General features: G+C 34.7%; 1 protein-coding gene across 5 annotated transcripts in view; it reads left to right on the top strand.

The window, feature by feature from the left end:
* Window positions 1–23036, top strand: part of GRM5 (glutamate metabotropic receptor 5) — a 504061-nt gene that overhangs the window by 184500 nt on the left and 296525 nt on the right. For all 5 annotated transcript variants that reach the window (XM_055320784.1, XM_055320785.1, XM_055320783.1 and 2 more), the window contains exon 2: window positions 4864–5113. In XM_055320784.1, the coding sequence (XP_055176759.1) occupies window positions 4864–5113 (250 nt within the window). The remainder of the gene's footprint in view (window positions 1–4863; window positions 5114–23036) is intronic.

Below are 23036 nucleotides of genomic sequence, written 5' to 3'. Positions count from 1 at the left end.
GCTCCCAGCATGGAACCAGCTTCTCCCTCTGCCTGTGTCTCTGCCTCTCTCTCTGTGTCTCTCTGTGTGTGTCTCTCCTGAAAAAATAAATAAAATCTTAAAAAAAAAGAAATCTCATAATAAAACACATACATGAAGTGGGCTATATTTTCCTAAGGAAAAAAAATGTTAATATCTTAGGTTAGATTTTTAACAAAATTCTCAATATCAAAAAATCATTAGTGTGATCAGCCTTGTCATAACACAATTATAAACTTCTCTAACAATTACAAGTAAAAAAAATTACTCTCTTCAGCATTATAAAATAGGTCAATAGCTAAAATATGTAAATATCTAGAGTCTACAATAAGCCTAGTATTATATCTGTACTTAATTCATAAATATCTATTAAATGAATAGATTACACTATTTCTTATAGGGAGATCCTTGAAAAGCATGGTGGAGTAGGTCCGTTTAGTTTCACAACCATTTGCTTGGTGGTGCTATGGAGATGTGGCCTACATCCTAAATAAGTTTACAGTCTGGGCAGTTGAGTTGGAACAGAAGAATGGGTAAGATTTCAACAAAAGACATGGGGAGAGGGTATTCCAGGTAGAAAGAGCATCATGAATAAAAGTAAATAACTGGGAATGCATGAAGCATCCAAGGGACATATGGAAGAACATAGTAAGAAATAAGACCCCCAAACATAATGTTTGGTAAGGTTTTGAATAAATGAAAGATAGGAGATGGTAAGAGCTTATACGTGATCACATAAGCTTCAATGGAAGGAATAATGATGGCCTCATAGAGAAAAAGAAAAAAAAAAGAAACAAATGTCAAGAAAAGAAAAATATGAGTCTGTTTAGTATAATTCTATTAATTTAATTTTGCTTCTTATGATTGTTTTCCCCAACACACACAAAATTCATAAATTTGAACCATATTTTGAATGTATATTTTACTAGAAAAACCTCTCATTTACTAGATATATATACGTATCCTATCTATGTTCCTATACTTTATTACCTTTACCTGAAAGTACGTTGATGCCACAGTAACATGGTTGTTACTGATACTGAATTGGTACCATCTGAAAGAGCAATTACCTTCGATTATATATTATATACTAGAAGATTGTTCAATGCCTTTAATCATAAAGTTCAAATAAATGATCTCCCGTAGGTTAGGAGAAATATTTAAAGTATTTAAAGTTATTCTTTGGCCGGTCTTGTTTTCAATGTGTATGTTGTAGGCCCAGATGGATGCAGATACTTCCAGATCTCCACTGAGATGATATAGGTCAAATAGCACTAGTTAAAGCAACTATTTAAAATTGCCCAAATCTACTTTCCAATTTCAATTACTTTTAAGTATGTTATTAAATTTTTTAATTCAAACTTGTACTTCCATATGTTTAAAAATCTAATATTACAGAGGGCTCAAGGGTAAAATGTACACTTCAGAGACCGTTTTTATTTCTTAGGAATATATGCCTTTTTTAAGGCCTACTTTTTAATTTATAGACAATAAACATCTCCTAATTCATGTATCTTCTCTTAAGTATAATTCTATTTTAGATTTGTCACCTATTTTCTTTAGATTCAAATAACTCATCTCTCTTTTGTTTTTTATGTATCTTGACTTCCAAATTGTGCATGAAGGATTTCAACACCCCAGCTCTCCCTACTTCTCTCAACTTATCATCTTTTCCTTTAATTTTTTTTGTAAAGGTTGATAAGATTTATTTCTGTTGCATAATGAGTTTTTTCCTTTGTCCCTAAGTGGATTCATAAAGTTGAAAATCAGTAATTGGCATTTGCATTATTGCAGAGTAGTGTGAGCTGAGTCCAGTGAAGCCTTGATTACATTTTCTTCTCATAATCCCAAATCACCAGCCCTCTGCTATTTAAAAGAGATTGTCTGGTGGAATTCCTTCCTGGTTTTACCAGTTGCTTAAAATAAAGCCGCAAGTTAGTTTCATATATTACACCATATCTTCCATTCTCTATCATTTTTGTCTCCCTATCAGAAAAAAATAAATCTTTCTTTCCTCAGCTTTTTCTCATCCTATACATTGCTTGAAATCTATTTCATTTCCTGTGAGAAGCTTAGGAACTTTTTAATAGCTTCTCCTTTATTTTTAAATAATTCCAGAATACAGTCTTTATATCAACTACTGAAAATCTAAACACTTCAGGCTTCCCAATTTTTATTGAAATATATGGAATACATACTCCCATTTTTAATTCCCAACATATAATGGCTTTTACTAAATCAAAATTATTCTGCAGAACTTTTATGTCACACATATATTAAAACTATTTCCTATTTTAATTTTAAAGAGTACTACCTGGGTTTTGCTCTGAGAAAATAATTTTCCCCAACTAGTTTAAGTTCATTCTTTAATCCAATATTCAGTATTAATGTCATTTGCTCCATTATTTATTTTAGATGGTCCAGGAGAGAGCAGCTCAACTATACCTAAAACATTCAATAATACCAATAAGTGCAATTAATTGGGTACAGCCTATCTATCAGATATTTTATATAGTTAATATATGTATTGTTTTATAATGTATATTATAATTATATGTTTATTACATGTTATATAGAATGTTAGTTACATGTAACTAATTATAAAATATATTATAATAATTATAATCATTTATTATAATGTTAAACTAGATATAATGTTTAACATATATGATATGCAAAATACATATTAGGCAGTGTTATGTCTGATTTTCAAGTGAAAAAGCTAGATTTAGAGAGACTTTCCAAGCTGAATTAGAACTCAGATCTAACAACAAAATTCCCTATTACAAGCTACTTCCATATAATTTACTCTATAAATGAAAATAAGTTTAAGTTGTTGGGAGAGATGCTAAAGATTATGAATTTGTCAGGTATTTTTTCTTATTTAACTGTGAATATATTGAGAACTATTATTATTGCCATAACATTCACTGTGTACCTACTCTCAAATTATTTATGCAAATACCCCAGCACTAATGAAAGCATTAAGTACAAGACAGTCTGTTGAAAAATAGAGTTGGCTAAAAATAAATCAGAGAATAATAGATTACTCAGATTAGTATAAAACTAGTAATTTAGGCCCCTAGGCACATTTTTCAGAGAGGATCCTTTAAACTTGGTTAATTGCAAAATAACTACATTGCCCATTTGCCATCACCATAGAGGCTTCTTCTTATTTTATTTCTGGAGAAAAAGGAAAGATGCAGCTGGCCAACCAGTTTCTTTGGCTAGAACTTAAGCTATCCTGCTCTGCTTTGCCCATTACCGTTTTCTTAAAGATAAAATTACACAAAAATCAACTCTCAAAGGCTAAGGATCTCGTTATGCAGCAAGATACCTGTGCTATAGTGGAACATACACAGGATTAGCAGTGATAAGTTATATGCCACTTACTAAAAGTGAACTTCAGTTTTATCAGTTGTGAGTGGAAAATATTTCATGTCTCAGAGTTGGCGTAAGGAGCTGTGAGCTAATTTATATGAATTGACTTTTCAAAAATCAAAATGTTATACAGGTATACTTATTTTTAAGTGATCTCTATTATAGTCATATAGTGAAACTAAGGCAATCGAATGCCTTGTACTTCCTTATTCATTTGGGATCTCTCCTCTTGATGAAATTTCTATTCCTAGGTCTAGTTGATTGTGAAGCCGGTTACCACTTGCTTGTCTTGTAATAGGCTCCTGTATTCTGTAAATCATTCCCCCTTACCCAGCTAATCTTTTGTAAACTCAAAACACTGAGCCTAGTATAATTTAGAGCCTTTTAAGGCTCTAAAAATACCTAAAATTGAAGTATCATGACCTTTAAATTGGAAAAAGAAATGTAGATATAATTGGGCTTCTAAGTTTTCTAAAAGTCAGCCATGGACAAGTGAAGGGAGCAGAATCCACTCTCTTTGATCTGATAATGTAATACAAAATTCCACCTACTGGGTATGTAACGTTGGGCAAGTGTAAACCTAACTGCCTCATCTGTTTTCTTATCTGCAGAAAGAAAGTCATAATGTCTCACTATATTCTTGTGAGAATTAAGTGAGGTCACATCTATAAAGTTTTTGGTATACTGCCTGGCATTGTCAATTGTCATTGACAATAGTTGATTGTCACTATTGATCACCACATTCCATCAATTTAAAGGACCACCATCAGTCCTTAGCCCTTCACATTTGCACAGGGCTTTGGAATTATTCCCCCAAATCACTAACCTCCCTATGGTTATACAGAATGAAACTTCAAATGTTTTTCATAAGCTTATACATTTACCTCTGACAAGACTCAAATCTCAAGCAAGGATGTGGAATTTTTGGTTGGGATAAAGCCACAAAATCTTATGATTGCTAATAGAATATAATATGCATAATATTCTATAAAATCATAATGTTCTATATGCTATCTGCACAACAACATCTATACCATGTAAGTGTATGTATTGTGTCTTTAAACACAAGAATCTGAGCCAGTGGAATAAGAGTCATACAATAAGAACCAAAAGGAAATGAGACAGATGAAAGTACAGCAGACAAATATCTTTCATCATCTCACACTAGAGTGTGAACTTTTTAAGTCAAAAGGGGAGCTTAATTGCTTCTGCTTTTTATGCTGTTCTCTCTCTCTCTCTCTCTAACAAAATTTAGAGTTCAATGCATACGTATAATGTAGTTTCATTGTAAATTGCCCAAAATGAACAAGTCATTGAAAGAGCCAAACCTCATTCAGGTCTTCAGGCTCCAAGTTCAACAGTACCAAGTCACCTTCGTGTTCCCAGTGCTTCTGCATTCTAACTGGACCCAGCGTATCCAGCACTGCCATCTCACTACCTCTCTGCTTATCTGTTTTTACACAGGGAACTATGGAGAGAGTGGGATGGAAGCTTTCAAAGATATGTCAGCCAAGGAAGGAATTTGCATCGCTCACTCTTACAAAATCTACAGCAATGCAGGGGAACAGAGCTTCGATAAGCTGCTGAAGAAGCTCAGGAGTCACTTGCCCAAGGCCCGGGTGGTGGCCTGCTTCTGTGAGGGCATGACAGTGAGAGGTCTGCTGATGGCCATGAGGCGCCTGGGTCTAGCAGGCGAATTTCTGCTTCTGGGCAGGTGAGTGACAATGAGAAAATTCACATGAAGGTAATGCCAGGAATTTGGCAACACCAAGGGTATCTTCTGGTGCATGAGGACAGATGTTTTGGAAACTTAATGCGTGTGGTAGAAGTAGAACTTAAATATCATAAAGCACCAGAGCCTAGAGATAATCATAGAAAAGAAGTGGATATGCTATGTGCTGATTACTGATAACAGGAATCAACACATGAAGATGAGTACTTAAGTCTTAAAAAAAAAGTGACTGTAAGGAAATGAGATGGGTTCTTAGATACTTGGATCATTTTGTAATTTCCTTGGGAGGTAAATGTTTTTCAGACTTTTTTTCTGTTGCTTGTGAAATTGATTTTGAGAATGGCTAAATGAATTTGTGTTGTAATAGAGAATCATAGAATTTTGAGTTTTACACTGTTACCAGACAAGTTCCTAAAACATTAAGTTCTACTGGGATTGACTTTAATTATCTGGATAATCTACTTGATTGGCACAACTCAGCTCATTCCCTCCTGATGCTGTTGAATCAGTATATTAGAGTTTTCTAGAGAAACCAATATAATGATATGTTTGTGTGTGTGTGTGTGTGTGTGTATGGAAAGAGAGGGAGGGAGGGAGGGAGGGAGGGAGAGAGAGAGAGAGAGAGAGAGAGAGAGAGAGAGAGAGAGAGAGAGAGAGAAAGTGAGATGAAAGAGATACACCTAGAGGAGCCAATGGTATAGTTCTGATCTGAACACTGGCAGGTTTGAGGCCTAGAAAGAGCCAATGTTTAAGTTCAAGTCTGAAGGCCAGAAAAGACCAATGTCCCAGCTCAAGCACTCATGTAGGAAGAATTTTCTCTTACTCAGTCTTTTCTGTCCTACTCAGGTCTTCAACAGATTAGATGAGACCCACCCACCTTAGGAAAAGCAATCTTCGTTACTTAGTGTATTGATGCAAATGTTAATGTCATCCAGAAGCACCCTCATAGACATACTCAGAATAATGTCTAGCCAAATATCTGGGCACCCCATGGTCCAGTAAGTCATCATATGATATTAAGCATCACAATTCATAAAATGACCCCATAGTTTGACCATGAGAATGTAGTTCACTATTCTATAACTTTGAAAAGTTTTGTTATTGCATATCTTGTCCTGGTAGGCAGCCAATTGAAAAAAATAGAGAAAACCTTCAGAACCCTTGCATCTTTCACAATATTTCTGTCCAAAATAGAAAGCTAACTCACTTGTTATTAACTTTTGATGGCTCGTTAAAGAAAACATGCTTCCTTTATTTTCTAAATGCCTAACTGACCTTCTGTGATCAGACTTGGCTCCTGTCTGACTACATTTTATGACAGCCACTTTATGTACCTAATGCTTTTCTGTCTGACCTGATGGCAGTAAATTGATGGGACTATTTTAGTATGAGGCCAACTATCCTTCATAAAAATGATATTGAGTGAGATTCCTTTTTCACTGATGTCATACATTTTGTCTAAAATCATCCCTAGTTGGAAAGAGTGGAAAAAAAAAAGAAAGAAAAAGTGAGGCACCAGTTAGTTTCATACAACCCAGGAGCACTCCCGCTCTGGTATTAAATTCCAAAGTGCAGTGTTAGCACTGGGATAAAAAGAATAGGAAAGAAAGAAGCCGGCTTTTAACAGTCCTGTTTTTCCAGTAGAGTATAAGAGATTCTGTAGCTCCTACCTGCTGCATTGCCAACATTAATAAGACAAATCAGCTGCATTTGTTTTTCAACCATATGATTTGTTAACAGGTAAATGTGGGGTTTTTTGTATATTTTTTATTGGAGTTTGATAACAAGTAAATGTTTTTTGATTACATGTATATAAGGGAAATATGTAGGTATTCACTATATTTACTACTTTCCATCTATATTTTTATTGCCAGCAGCACCACAAGGCCAAAATTCAATATTATATATATATATGTTTATATATAATTTTTATAATGATATATATATATATATATATATATATATATATATATATATATATAAATTAAGATTTTAAGTGAACTCTATACCCATCATGGGCTTCAAATTTACAACCCCAAGATCAACAGTCATACGCTTTACTGACTAAACCAGCCAGGATCCCCTATTTCATATATTTTAAAGTTTATTTTGTATATGCTATTTATAAGAAGTTCTCTCCACATCTTTTGATTTGTGTAATAGTAGACGTAACCTTTAATTACATTTCTTAATTCCTTCATTTGATTGGCTAATAATAATTCAACATTTACTTGAGCACCAGTTCATTTCATCTTAGAAGAGTTTTGTTAGAAAATCTTTCTCACTCCTGATTAGAAAAAAAATATCTCCCTGTAGTTTCCACCTCTTGGCTCATATTCTTGTTTTTGAAAGTAATTTGTGGTAGTCTTGCAGATATTTGGTAACAGCATGGTCATTAGTCCCCTTCATCTTCTCTTTGAAACATTCCTACCTCTTCCATTTCTACTTGTTCATGGTGAAATGAATATTAACCATTTATCAAGACCATTAATGATTGGATCATTTATCAAATGCTTTGTGCTAGTTACTACACTAAGCTCTGTATACACATTATTTCATGTTTTCATTTGATAGATATTGACTAGCTACTATATGTTAAGATACTTGGGATACATCAATGAATAAAACAGACAATACTTGCTACCTTTATGGATCTTACAGATGGTAAATTAAAAGGTAGCGAGTGATATGAAAAAAATCAAAGAACAACTTCATGTTGAGTACTATTATCATCTCCATTTTATAGACAAGGACTCTAAGACTCAATTTATTTATTTATTTTAAAGATTTTATTTATTTATTCATGAGAGAGAGAGAGAGAGAGAGAGGCAGAGAGAGAGAGAGAGAGAGAGAGAGAGAGAGAGGCAGAGACACAGGCAGAGGGAGAAGCAGGCTCCATGCCGGGAGCCTGACGCAGGACTCGATCCCGGGACTCCAGGATCACGCCCTGGGCCAAAGGCAGGCGCTGAACCACCAAGCCACCCATGGATCCCCTAAGATTCAATTTATATTGAAAACTAGAAGGCCATATAGATATATGTGTTCAAAACAAATATAAGTGTGTAATTCTAGAGACTGAGCATTCAGCACTATGTTCTGTTACTTTTCAGTAAATTTTAGGCATTCCTATTCATAAGAGTGGAAGTCTAGGATAGTGAGCAGAAAGGCAAAAAAATAATAGTTTTAAGAGAGAATTTAGCACATCTACTCACTCTCATTTTACAAGTGAGGAAACTGATACCCCAAAAGTTTAGAAAATGTGGTTAAGGTCAGATAAGAGCCCAACTACTGTAGACCTAATCCAGTGCTTTTCTCTACTAGACTGTCTCCTGTAAAATAGAAACAGCAAAGAAGTTGTCTGATAGCAAACTCCCAGTTCTTCACAAATATTGAGTATATAAAGAAAATACCCTAGATCATTAAAATTTAAGATAGCATTTTTATTTTAATGCTCCTTTCTACAAAATTCAATCACCCTATAACTCCTATAGTTGACATACAATGTTACATTAGTTTCAGGTGTACAACTTAGTGATTTAGTATTTCTGTGGGTTACATTATGCTCACTCGAGGTATACCTACCATCTGTCACCATATAGTGCTATTGCAATATCATTGACTATATTCTCTATGCTGTGCTCTTAATACTTTGAGATTATTTTGTTGCATATATTCTTCCAGTCTTCCTTTATGCTCCTTCCTTCCCCTACCCAACTTAGGCCCAACTTAATATGGTTCTTAGAAACTAGAAGTCAAGGGGCACCTTGGTGGCTCAGTCCGTTTAGTGTCTGACTCTTGATTTCAGCTCAGGTCATGATCTCATGAGACTGAGCCCCACATCTGGCTGTGTGCTGGGTGTGGAGCCTGCTTAAGATTCCTCCCTCACTCTCTCTCCACTACTCACACACACATTCCTGCTTGCTCTCATTCATTCTCTCTCTCTCTCTCTCTCTCTCTCTCTCTCTCTCTCTCTCTCTCAGAAAAAAGAAAAAGTAAAAGAAAAAAGGAAAGGAAAGGGAAAAAAAGAAATTAGAAGTCAAGGCTATGAGAGGGGAACCTATATTCAGAACTTCCTAGAGGGTCCCATTTAACAGCCATAGTTATAAATATGTCCAGTTGCTTTGGGACAGCCATGTTTAGTAGGTCAATCAACTGAAATATATGGTGAGACTAGTAAGATAACTCTGCTGCTGAGATGACCTCATCCATCAACATATCTCACCATCTGTGCTGCACATCAGAACAATGTTAGAGTGATATAGACCTGGCCACTGGGTCTTCTCATTTGAACTCAGGGTAATCTGTTGTCTTATTACCAATAAAAATGTCCTGTCTAGGTCCCTGAAATAGTCTTGCTAAACACTTTGGCCTTGACAGCAGAATGGGATCAATAATGTGAACAGTAATAACATTTCTAAAGGAGCTAATTTTTCTAGAATGGATATCGTGTTCTAGTTCTTGGCCTGAGAAAATATCATTTGAGTTATATTATTTACAAGTTTAAACATAAATATGAACTTGGAAACAAGGACCAACTTTTAGCAAATTAGCTAAAGATTGTTTTTTATCTTGTCTATAATTAACTAAAACCGTGTATCTATTTGAATTAAGAATCTCTGTCCTTCAATGTGATGATTATTACCATGCTGCAAGAGGAAATGTACTTAAATTACAAAACTATTTGGGAATTATAACCAGTATTTCTTGTCAGAAGGTTACTCTTCATCAGTATTATTCAAAATGGAAGGGACAAGAGCTTATTCTAAGAAATAACTTTATGGATAGAATTACAAACAATTGTTCTGCTAAAATTATTATAAAAGTATTATTCAGAGGTAGACATTAGTCTTCATCCTTGCATATTATCAGAGTATTCATTCTAAATTAAAGCCCCTTTTAAAATAAGTATACTTGTCTTCCAATGGGCCAGTCAGTGTCTTTTAATCATAATAAGAAACAAAACCAAAACTTATTTTCATTGAGTTGCTGTTATGTGTCAGAAGACAAGGGGAGAAGGAAAGAGAAGGAGAGGAAATTATGAGAGGAGATGGGAGATGGGAGGACGAGAGAGAGAGAGAGAGAGAGAGAGAGAGATTAATGTTGTAAGCAATGCTTAATATGTCAACTTTTAGATACCTTTGAGTTTGGTAATAATGACGCCATTTTTGTACGGGAGAGGATTGAGACTCAGAAGTTAAATGACTGGGCGAGATTACTGCAGTTTCTTATTCTAGTGGCCATTCTAAGTATCACAAAGAAGTCTTAGCAACATAAATTTTTCTACACTTAGGATAAGCTCCATTTAATTTCACTTTATTGCTGTTTTTGTTTTAGGTTACCCTTTGAAGGTTAAATACACTTAGTAAAATGCCTTGAAAGTTATTGAAACTATAGTGATTAATTTGTAGTGCAAATAAAGCCAGCCAAACTATGCTCCACTTTGCCTGCAGTTTTCTGTTTATCTACATGAGTTGGAAAGGCCAGACTAGTTGCATATGATGCAACAACATATGATGTTCAGTCCATAAAAAAGCAATTGTCTAGGTGTATCTGCCTCAGGTTATATGTAAAACTCTCTGAATCATGAGGGTTGAGCAAAAGGATAAGAGGAACTTGTGTGAAGAAGTTTGGAGAGATGCCTAGGAGACCATGTTTTCAGCTTTGTGGTATTTTGATTTTTATCCCATTATTAGAGAATCCTCTTTTTTTGTGAGGATAAGAATATGATAGGTGTTATATTTCAAAAGATAACTTGGGTATGGGTTGTGGATTAGAAAAAATAGGGTAGTTACAGATGAACCAGTATCCCTAACAAAAATGATATGATGATGATCCCTGGGTGGCTCAGTGGTTTAGCCTTCGGCCCAGGGCGTGGTCCTGGAGTCCCAGGATCAAGTCCCACATCAGGTTCCCTGTGTGGAGGCTGCTTCTCCCTCTGCCTGTGTCTCTGCCTCTCTCTCTCTCTCTCTCTTTGTGTCTCTCATGAATAAATAAATAAAATCTTTAAAAAATATGATATGATGATGGACTAAGTCTCAGATCAAGAGCCACTTACTAATTAAAATGTGCTTATGTTTTTGTTATGATAGTAACAGGATATATGCATATGTCCAAACTCATCAACATGTATACATTGAATATATGGATTTTTTTGTGTATTATGTACAACTCCATAAGTTGAAAAAAAATCAACAGGAGCTATTGGGCACATTGGATATTGTAGATGAGCATGGGAAAGATGTCAAGAGTAACTCGTAAGATTCTTGTGTTTTATAACAAGATGAATGATGATAACTTTACTGAAGTGAAGAGAGTTGGAAAAGAATCAGGTGTGAAGTAGAGAATAGATCATGAGTTCAGTTTTGATTAAAATGACCTGTTGTATGTTTCAAACATAAATATAGCCAAGAAATCAGGAGAATATATGAGTCTGTGGCTCAAAAGAGATATACAGGCTGTAAATAAAAATGAGTGAACCATCTGAGTAGTTTAGATTTATGAACAGAAGGCATGAGTATGTAGAATTCAAGTGGAGGAAGTCTAAGAATGTGGCTTTGAAAGGGATCTCAGAATGTAATGATTGGAAAAAGGATGAACTATGAAAAGGTGATAGGGAGAAGGCAAATCCAGAGATGGAGGAGGAAAATGCAGAATATGTTCTGTCATCTCAGCCAGTGGAGGAGAATGTCTAAAGGAGGGGCCACCAGTGTCAAGTAATTCTAGAGCAAGTGAAAATAATACTGAGAGGACCTTTAGATTTATTGAGGTATATTTATTAATTGGTGATTTAGCAAGACATGCACAAATGGAGAGATTAAATTAGATTCTGAATGAAGTAGCTAAGATGTAAGGAGGTGAGAAAATGAACCCATGACATATAAGCTGCTGTTTTGTGAAGTTAAACTAATTTTAAAAAAGGAGAATGGAGAATGATAAGACTATCTCTTGAGGAAAAATGAGATCAGGAGACAGGTTTTTAATACAGTCAGGTTTTTTTTTCCCCAAAAATGTAATTATGATCATGAAAAAATGTTAACAATGAACAAAGCTATACAGTGAAAAGCATTTACATATTTATATATGTATTTATACACAGTATTAATAAATTATTCGGTACTTGCTAATTGTATAAGGGAAAACTGGCATTATAATATTTTAATTTGTACTTCTTAGTATTGAGTGAGATTCTATATTTTTCATGTATGAATAAGTGATATATTTATATTTTCTCCAAGCTTCATGCCTTAGTCAATTTTTTCTGTTTATTTCTCCTTATTAATTTATACAGAAGTACTTTATAGATTAAGGAAAGTGGTTCATTGACATATATAGCAAATATTTTCCCTCTTGGTATTTGCTTTTGACTTTATGACATTTTGGACAATGCCAAACTTTTTCTTTTATGACTCATAAGGATTTGTATTTTGCATACAGAGGCCAGTCACAGAGGTTTAATTTTAGGATTCAAGTAGGATAAAGGAGTTTAATAAATGAGGGAGAACAATTAATTGTGCAAAACCCCTAATATGTGGGAATGCGTGACATTTGAAGCATAGATGGAGGAAGCAAGCTGAGAAGGTCAACTCCAGAAGTGGGACATAATTTTTTTTTAAAAACAAGGTAGATATGTTTAAAGGGTTGAAAATATAAAAGTCACTTGATAAGCCCTCTATTCTTCATAATTTTGGAGGCAAGAAGAAATTGTGTGTGTTGTGGAGTTGGGAGTAGCAGTGATTTGAGAGATTATGAGTAAAGGTTGGAGAACAAGGAAAACTACACTGGTAATAAGTGGTTTTATAGGTTATCTTTATTTTATATTATTCCATCAGTGACAAGCAGTAGGGAAAAAATGATCTGGCTATACTATCCTAGAGAAATACTCTTAAAATAACAGCAGATTTAACATTTGCATACGTACTTTCTCATCAAGGATTGTAATGAATTCTCACTGTTGGAGTTTTAAAGGTTGATTAAACAACAGCTCTGTTCTCAAATTAAAAGCCAATGGGAATGAGTCATGGAGATTAACATACATATCAGTTAATTAGAGACCAAGTCTTTGATCTGTGACCAAATGAACCTCCTAACACTGCCACTCAACCCTAGAGTCACAGGCAGAGCTGGACAATAGCAAGAGTTTCCTGCTTTAGAAGATGGCTTTCAGAATGACCAAAGGAAGACTCTTGGATTCAGAGGACAGACTGCTCCATAAAAAGAAGAGGCTGAGTCACACCTGGTGTTTCCACCTCACCAGACAAGCCAATCACTCATTCCAAGGGGGAAGGGAGGGAGATGGTAAAGACAAACTGTGTGCTTTCTTTCCATGCTTTTCTCTCCTGGAATGTGGAAATCTCTCTGGAATGCTACTTTGTGAAATTCAAAGAGTGAGAAATATTCTTCTTTCTCCATCCTTTCTGAAGTAGATAAAGAATATTAACTTGACTTTACAGATGAAGACACTGAGCTCAGAGACATTACCTGTCTCATTAATATCACTGTGCTTATTAGATGTGCAGCTGAAATTTAAATGAAACCAGTTGCTTTGTAAGGTGCTATGGATCTGGCAACTGAAAATGCCCAGAAGGAGAACAAAAGACCTTGATGTTATTGGACAGAGAAAGGTTCCTGTGTGAGCAATGAAAACAACAAATGACTTCAAAGTCCTCTTCCAGTACTAGGGCTTGTGCTTTACAGGCATCTGCATCTCAGAGGATTCCGGTAGTTTTAAGATGGATTGCACTTGCAAAATATGTTTAAGTAAAATTTAAAATAATTGGATGATAATAATAGCTCTTTGTGGGGTGCTTTTTGTGTAACAAGCACTGCCCTGAGTGGTTGGTTTTCCTGTATTAATTTATTGACTTTTCATAACAATCCTATTTGAATAGTGTTATTATTAACCTTATTTTATTGCTGAGGCACAGAGAGGCAAGCAATTTGCTCAAGATCACACACGCAGTAAGTGGCAGAGAGGGCATTAGAAGGTAGTCTATATCCTTGACCACCATGATAAACTATTTAGATCATTGATAATTCTTAATTTCAGTAATAAACTTGATTCTTATGGCATAAAGATTAATTTATTTTTTCTATTATTAAAATAGACAATCTTTAATAAAGAAAAATAGGAATTAAAGAGGATTGTGAAAGAAAGATCTCCCCTCCACTTCCTCCTTCTTAAGATAAATAAAACCTAGAGCAATCCAACATTCTGTAAACCAGAAGAATTCAATGATTAGGCAGACTTTTCAGTCTGCATTACCATTTTTCTATGGAAACAACCCAATGAAATTTAGTTTTCAGCAAATAGAAGAGTTTAAGTTTACTTTATAAGAATAATTAAGTACCCAGATTGACAAAGAAGAGGTCAGACTTTCACTCTTTGCAGATGACATGATACTCTATGTAGAAAACTCAAAAGATTCCATTAAAACATTGCTAGAACTGATAAAAGAATTTGGCACAGCTGTAGGATATAAAATCAATGCACAGGAATCTGTTGCATTTCTGTTCACCAGTAATAAAGCAGCAGAAAGAGAAATCCAAGGAATTGATCCCATTTACAATTACACCAAAAACCATAAGTTACCTAGGAATAAACCTAACCAAAGAGGTAAAAGATCTGTACTCTGATAACTATAGAACACGTATGAAAGAAATTGAGGAAGACACAAAGAAATGGAAAAACATTCCATGCTCATAGACTGGGAGAACAAATGTTGTTAAAATGTCTATATTACCCAAAGCAATGTACACATTCAATGCAATCCCTATCAAATAGCACCAGCATTTTTCACAGAGCTGGAACAAATAATCGTATAATTTATGTGGAACCAGAAAAGACCTCAAATAGCCAAAGTAGTGATGAAGAAGAAAACCAAAGCTGGAGGCATCACAATTCCAGACTTCAAGCTGTATTACAAAGCTATAATCATCAAGAGAGCATGTTACTGGCAATAAAACAGTCACATAGCCCAATGGAATAGAATCAAGAACTCAGAAATGGACAAATAATTCTATGGTCAACTAATTTTTAACAAAGCAGGAAAGAATAGCCAATGGACAGAATAGAATAGCCAAAAAGACAGTCTCTTCAATAAATGGTGTTGGGAAAACTGGACAGCAACGTGTAGGAGATTAAAACTGAACCACTTTCTTACAACATACACAAAAATAAACTCAAAATGGATGAAAGACCTATATGTGAGACAAGAATCTATCAAAATCCAGAGGAGAACACAGGTAACAATCTCTTTGACCTTGGCCAGAGCAACTTCTTACTAGACAAATCACTGGAGGCAAGGGAAACAAAAGCAACAATGAACTATTGGGACTTCATCAGGATAAAAAGCTTCTGAACAGCAAAGGAAACAACAAAACTAAAAGGGAACCTACTGGATGGGAGAAGATATTTGCAAATGACTAGATAAAGATTTGGTATCTGCAATCTATGAAGAACTTAAACTCAACACCCCAAAAAATACAGCCAATAAATGGCAAAAGACATGAACAGACATTTTTCCAAAGGAGACATACAAATGGCCAATAGACACATTAAAAAAATACTCAGTATCACTTACTATCAGGGAAATACAAATCAAAATAACAATAATGGTCAAAATATGGAAAGAGCCCAAATGTCCACTGACTGATGAATAGATAAAGAAGATTTGGTGTATTGGAATATTACTCAGCCATTGAAAAGAATGAAATCTTACTATTTGCAATGACAATGGACAGAACTGGAGTATATAATGCTAAGTTAAATAAGTCAGAGAAAGACAAATACCGTATGATTTCACTCATATGTGTAATTTAAGAAACAAAAGTGATGAACATAGGGAAAGTGAAGGAAAAATAAAATAAGATAAAAACAGAGAGGGAGGCAAACCATAAGAGACACTTAACTATAGGGAACAAACTTAGGGGAGGTGAGTGGGGAGATTGGGTAATTGAGTGGTGAGCATTATAGGTGGTGAGCATTACTGAATGTAATGACACTGGGTGATCAATCTTTTGAATTTTATCCCCTGAAAATAATAATATACTAAATGTTAACTAACTTGAATTTAAAGAAAATTTAAAGAAGGAGGAGGAGGAGGAGGAGGAGGAGGAGGACTGATCAAACACCTGTGAAGAAACAAAAGCAAATGTAGAATATTATTCTGTGGTGAAGCCAGATGAAGTTCATTTATTCTTCCGTTGTTTTCTGGAAGACTAATATAATTTGGTGGAGTGACTATCTTATGTACATGTTTCTATTAGTTGGAGGACACTGTGATAAATCATTCTAAAGTAGTAGGTGGCTAACTTTGGTCCATAGGTCAAATCCCCCTCCTGTTTTTGTAAATAGTTTTGTTGGAAACACCACACTCATTTACACAAGGTCTATGGCTGTTTTGATGCTACTGTGGTAGAGCTGAGTGGTATAACAAAGACCACGTGTCCTATAAAGTCCAAAATATTTATTATATGCACCTTCACCAAAAAAAGAAAAAAAAGAAAAAAGAAAAGAAAAGAAAGAAAAGAAAAGAAGAAACCTTGCTGACCCCTGATCTAGAAGGGTTTTATTCCCATCTGTTGAGGTAGTTCTGCTTACTTACATACATATTAGAACCCTGAGTATTTTATTCAGCATAGTCGTGGTTTGCACATAAACTTCACATTCTTTTCAATTCTCCTTGAGATTTGAAGGCCCCTGCTGGATTATGGGATCAGACAGTTCTAGGAATTTTGGTCAGAGTTAGAGGCACAGGACTGGGTGCTATGTTTATCATGGAGAGGCGACCAAGAACAAAGGAGTCTTTAAATTTTTATTTTAGCATTCTGGAACGTAATGTTCAAAGCAATTGAAACATACGATACATTTGAAATACCTCTTTATTCAATCCTGAGTGATTTAATTTTATCTAAAGTTAAAAAAATGCTAATTTAATAAATAATTCAGTGTTTAGTTATAAATATTAATCTTTCTAATAAAATTATTTATATTCCTCTCATTTGCTATATCAAACTGATGACATAGATTAAAAGTTTATCCTTTCTCTTTAATCTTCCCCATTTTCCTGAGTTATTTTAAAAATTTAGTTATGTAATCCTTCTGCATAATAATCTTACTTGACTCTCTTTTTCTTTCATATTCAAATTTCTAAGTTGGCATACATGGCCCTTTAAAATATGGCCAGATCTGCCAATAATTTCCTATTATACTCAGGGGTGAGATTTAAAATATTTAACAACTAGTGAGACATAGGTCCAACTAGAACCGATGAGAATCCTAACCAATGGGTAAATCTGTGCCAATGCATGCCACCTAAATAGTGAAATTATTATACTTCTACATTCCTCTTGCTGCTACCAACTCCTTATCTTTCCTATATCAAAACTCTTATAATTCCCCAAACATACGCTTGCAGTATTGCCTACATGGTCTTCTCCTTGAAATGATCTCTCTGTCTTTTACTATGAAACTCAAGTTTGTCATGCGAGGGTGACCCAACAGTTTCAAAGACTTCCTAAATTCTAGCAGGACTTCCAGAGATCCCTTAAAGCCCCTAAGACTTTCATTTCTATTTTTCTGTTTTCCTCTTCCTCTTCTCCACTGGACTATGAGTTCCCTGAGGTGTGTACACAAAGGTTTATTGGTCTCTGTAACATCCAGTCCCTAACATGTTATTAACATTTAAGAATAGCTGTGACCATAGAGGAAAATCAAGAGTGGTAGTTTCCTCAACTCCATCAGCCTAAGTAAAAAGCAGGCTTCTCAAGCATTTAGGGAATAGAAAACATCATGTGAATGTAGGTCACTCTGCAAGGAAGCAAACTACAAGCCCAGTGGCAGAGGGCAGAGGTAATTCCTAGGACATACTCTCTATGATTTCACAGGAGACGTATACTTCTTAGATTTCAGTATAGAAGTATAGCTTCTGCCCCTCACAAAACACATCACTGAGAAATGAAGCACTTTCTGTGAGGCTGTATCATGCAATCAACTAATCAATCACTTACAGTGGGAAAAGTCAAATGATTAGTAAAATGGTGAGGTAAGGAATGCCATGAACATGTTTGGACACATGTCTCTGCCATTTCAAAGGAAAGTTTCAAAGTTTTAGCTCCTTGTGAAGGGAAAGAAAACAAGTTTAGTTTTCTTAGTACTTTGACTTCTTAGTAAGTGATGCATTAACCTTGCCAGCTATGGTGAATGTAGAATAGAAATGGTTCAGTTATTTGTTCAGAACACTTGAAAGTTCTATTGTCTTCTATTGTGTTATGACATGAATGCAAATCTTTATTTTCCAAGGTGGTTTGTAGAGACTCTCAATTTAAGATTCTTGGACCCTTAAATCTGCTGTGTCAGTTTGTTTAATAGACAAGTTTTTAGAGCAACTTTAGGTTCACAGCAAAGTTGAGAGGAAGGTACCGACATTTCCCATAATCTCCCTCCCACACACATGCATAGCCTTCCCATTATCAGTATTCCCCACCCACAAAATACATTTATTACAACTGTTGAACCTACATTGATACACCATTGTTATCCAGAGTTCATAGTCTACATTATGTCTTGCTCTTGGTGTTGTACATGCTGAGTGTGGAGAAATGTATAATAACATGTATCCACCATTATAGCGTCATACAGAGCATTTGCACTATCCTAAATAACCCTCTCTGCTCTGCATATGAATTGCTCTCTCTTTCTCTCCACTAACCTTTGGAAAAGAATGATGTACTTACTATCTCCATATTTTTGACTTTTCCAGAATGTCATATAGTTGGAATCATATGGTAGGTAGTTTTTTCAAATTGTCTTCTTTCACTTAGTAATATGCACTAAATTTCACCCATGTCTTTTAATAGCTTGATAGCTCATTTCTTTTTAGTAAATATTATTTAGGAATAATATTTGTCTGGGTACCAGTTTATTTATCCATTTATCTACTGAAGGACATCTTGGTTGCTTCCAAAGTTCAGCAATTATAAATAAAACTGTTATAAACATCCATGTGCAGGTTTTTATGTGGGCATAAGTTTTCAGTTCATTTGGGTAAATATCAAGGAGCACGATTATTGGATTATAAGGTAAGAGTATATTTACCTTTGGAAGAAATTGCTAAACTACCTTCCAAAGTGACTGTATCATTTTATATTTATATCAAGAATGAGTAAAAGTTCCTATTGCTTCGCGCAGTCTTGCTCTTATAATACACACATTCCCACCACACCAAGTTTTTCTTTATTTTTTGTTTTTGGCATTTTGGCTTTTTTTTTTTACTCTGAACATGTTTTGGCATTTTTTTTGATGTACATAATCAAATACAATTCTTTTATAGATTCTGGATTTTCTTCTTTGATCAAAAAGCTTTCTTGAAAAAAAGTTTTCTCTGAAAGCAACAGTGTTTAATTGTTTTACCTTTATTCATTTAATCCAACCCGATTTTTTTCTTTTTTTCTGAAGTTTTTATTTATTTATTTGAGAGAGAGAGAGTGAAAGAGATAGAGCATGAGTGGGGTGAGGAGCAGAGGGAGAAGCAGACACTCTGCTGAGCAGAGAGCTCAATTTGGGGCTCAATCCAGGCTTTCCAGGATTGTGACCTGGGCTGAAGGCACGCACTTAACCAACCTAATCACCCAGATGCCACCAACCAGAATTTTTTCCAATTAAATCTATGCAGTAAGAGATCCACCATATTTCCTTTAAGATAGATTCTCAGGTGTACCTTCAGGGGTTATTTTTTTTTAAGATTTTATTTATTTATTCATGAGAGACTCAGAGAGAGGCAGAGACATAGGCAGAGGGAGAAGCAGACCCCATGCAGGGAGCCCAATGGGGAACTCAATCCCAGGATCCCAGGATCAAGACCTGAGCCAAAGGCAGACACTCAACCACTGAGCCACCGAGGCATCCCCTTTGCAGGGGTTATTAAATAAATAATCCTTTCCTAGTGAAATAACAATGTTTCATATATTAAATTTTACACTTTTAAAATTAAATATTTCTGTAAACTAGTATATAATTTTAGATTTTTCTCTTTATTACCACTGTTTTGTTTTTTGCTAGTGGCAGAGTGTTTTTACTAAATTATCTTTGTAGTGAACTTTAATAACTAGTAAAGCATGCCATACTAATTATTATTTCCATAGTTTTTTGTTAAATATTGTTCATCCCTAAAAACTTTAGGATTATTTTTCTAAATATAAAATTTGGTTTCTAAATATTAATTTTTGAAGGCTTGAAATTTTAATGATATTAGATGTTCAAATCCAAAAATAGGGGATGGATTTTAGTCAGATTTTTATATCTTTTCACAAAGATAGATTGCTTTATGAAAATTTTGTATTTTTATTGAATTTTTACTCTGGCAGTTTTTGTTAGCATATTTTTATGTCCAATATAGTATAGAGAAAAGCAACGTGATGTTTGTATAATTCAAATTCCTTTTTTAATTTTTGTAGCTTTTTCCATAAGCTACAAAGCTTTGGATTTTCTAGATATGCAATAGTTTTGACACAAAATAATTGATAACTTTCTCTCCATTACTTATACTAATTAGGTCATTTTCTCAACTTAATGTATTCACTCTAAAACTCTAAAATCTAAAATCTCTAAAACACTGGTGTAAAATAGCAATGATAACAAATATCCTTTCCTGTATTTGATATTGATGAGATTAGTTTGTTATTTTACTACTTAGAATGGAATTTTTATATTTTTGTCTTTAACATATTTACTTATTTTCTTCTTTTTACATTGTCATTTTAGCAAGCGTTGATGCTCATATCTTCAGATCCAAATACACAAATTAAAGAATAGACACACAGACACACACATTCATACAAACTCTCAAACTTAAATTAGAACAGATAAAATAAGATGTGAAATTAGGAGCCTAAGTGGTAAATTTGCAGTGTGCTCTATCATAAAGAATACTTTTTAAAGTGACATTTGGATTTGTTTCAAGAGGGCAGTCTAAACTAGTTTAGCCTTCCTCCTGCCTCCAAATTCATGAAACTGACTTGCCATTTCATTTAGAGTAAAAGCCACAGCCTTTATAATATTTTACCAGATTCCCACATATATCTCCCAGGCCATGTCCTGTTGCTTCTCTCCTCTCTACTCTAGTTCAGCCACAATGTTCTTCCTACTGTTTCTCAAAAAAATCCAAGTTACATGTCCACCTCAAGGACTATATATTTAGTGTTCCCCTTGCCTTGAAACAGTCTTTTCCCAGATATTCTCATCACCAGCTTCTTTACCTGAAGTCCAGTACATTTTGTGCTACATAATTTTCTTATTCACTTGGCTTATTGGTTTCTAGTCTGTGCTAGAAGTTAAACTCCAGGAGGGCAGGGATCTTTATCCTTTTGTTCATTGCTTTATCCTCTGTCTTTGGAAAAGCACCTGGTACCTAATAAGCGCCTAATAAAATCATCTTTAAGAAGCTGGAGAGGGGCACCTGAGTTGGGCTCTTTCTGTTAAGTGTCTGTCGTCAGCTGAGGTCATGATCTTGGGGTCCTGGGGTCAGCTCTTCATTGGACTCTCTACTAAGTGGAGAGTCTGCTTCTCCTTTTGCCTCTGTGTTGGCTCATGGTCTCTCTCTCTCTTTATTTCTCTCTCTCTCTCAAGTAAATAAATACAAATCTTTTTGAAAAATAAAAAAGAAAATCTGGAGAATGCTTAACTCATATTTTGGCAGAGAGAATTTTTTGTTTTTCATTTCCCTGTTAGGACTCTGGAATCATCAGAGATCAGAGAGAGCAGGTCTGGGAGAAAAAAGAAGTTTCACATCACCAACCAAGTAAGAACTTTTATGATCTCAGAACAGCTGAGCTAGTTCCCTTGCTCTCAACAGCCTCATCTTACCTGCACACTCTTTGAACAGTTGTTTCCTCCTTTGTTCCAAAACAAAGGTGCGGATAGAAAAAGGCGCCTAATATATTCGGACAAAATTAAAAGCTAAGAGTTCTAGAGATCTCCATGAAATATGAGGACGTGTATGGGGGTGAGTTATGTAAGACCCAGAAAGATAAGATGTGCTTGAAGATTAGGGTATTAAAATACAAAAATGCTGATAGGGAACAGTGCCAAATGAAGTCATGGCCCAGGAGGTGGCCCTGGGAGAGGGTGACTGAATTAATGTAGAAGTAAATGGTACCACCATTCACTCACTGATCACTACTTACATGAATGTAAAATTTACTAGGGTTTCAGTGTTTTTAGTGTTCAGATGTTCACACATCTCAAAAAAAAAAGGAAATATATCATTTGTACAAATCACAGCCCAAGAAGAGAACATTATTAAAAAAAATCCATTACAAATAAACCTTTTGTCTCCCACAATAGAATCTTAGTTCTGATAATATGCCAAAAAACTTATAAGATATAACTACATTTAATATGGTAGTCTCAAGAGATTACTATAGCTTGACAATTCCATTTTTACATTTTTGCAGTTTTTATAGCAGGCTGGATTATGTGGCAAAACAATTGAAAAAGTCAGTGGTGGAAATTCCTGTGGGAAAATTTCATTTTTAAAAATGTTGCATAATCTTATGACTTTTAAGTAGACTAGGATGATTTTTTTTTGGCTTAGAATTTGCTACTGTACATTTTGAGGCAATATCATAGCTATAACAGTGCTAATACCTTATATTTCTGTAGTTGCTTTAAAGATTACAAATGCTTTTATGTGCATTATGCAATTTAATCCTCCTTGCTCAGTAGATGCATGATAGTCATCAGTGAAAATATGTCCAGATGGCTGAAAATGGACATCAGCCATCCAAATAAGCACTAAACTGGTAGCCACCAAATGCAGGCTAATGGGTCCTTAGAAAGATTTAATGAAAATTTCAAAGGTCCAAAATGAAATTAGGCAAACAAAAAATTATGTGTTCATGTCTATTC

The sequence above is a fragment of the Nyctereutes procyonoides genome, unplaced genomic scaffold (assembly GCF_905146905.1).
Source record: "Nyctereutes procyonoides isolate TBG_1078 unplaced genomic scaffold, NYPRO_anot_genome, whole genome shotgun sequence".
Classification (NCBI taxonomy): domain Eukaryota; kingdom Metazoa; phylum Chordata; class Mammalia; order Carnivora; family Canidae; genus Nyctereutes; species Nyctereutes procyonoides.
Note: the sequence above shows the minus strand (reverse complement) of the source record. Positions and strands in the feature narration are given on the sequence as shown.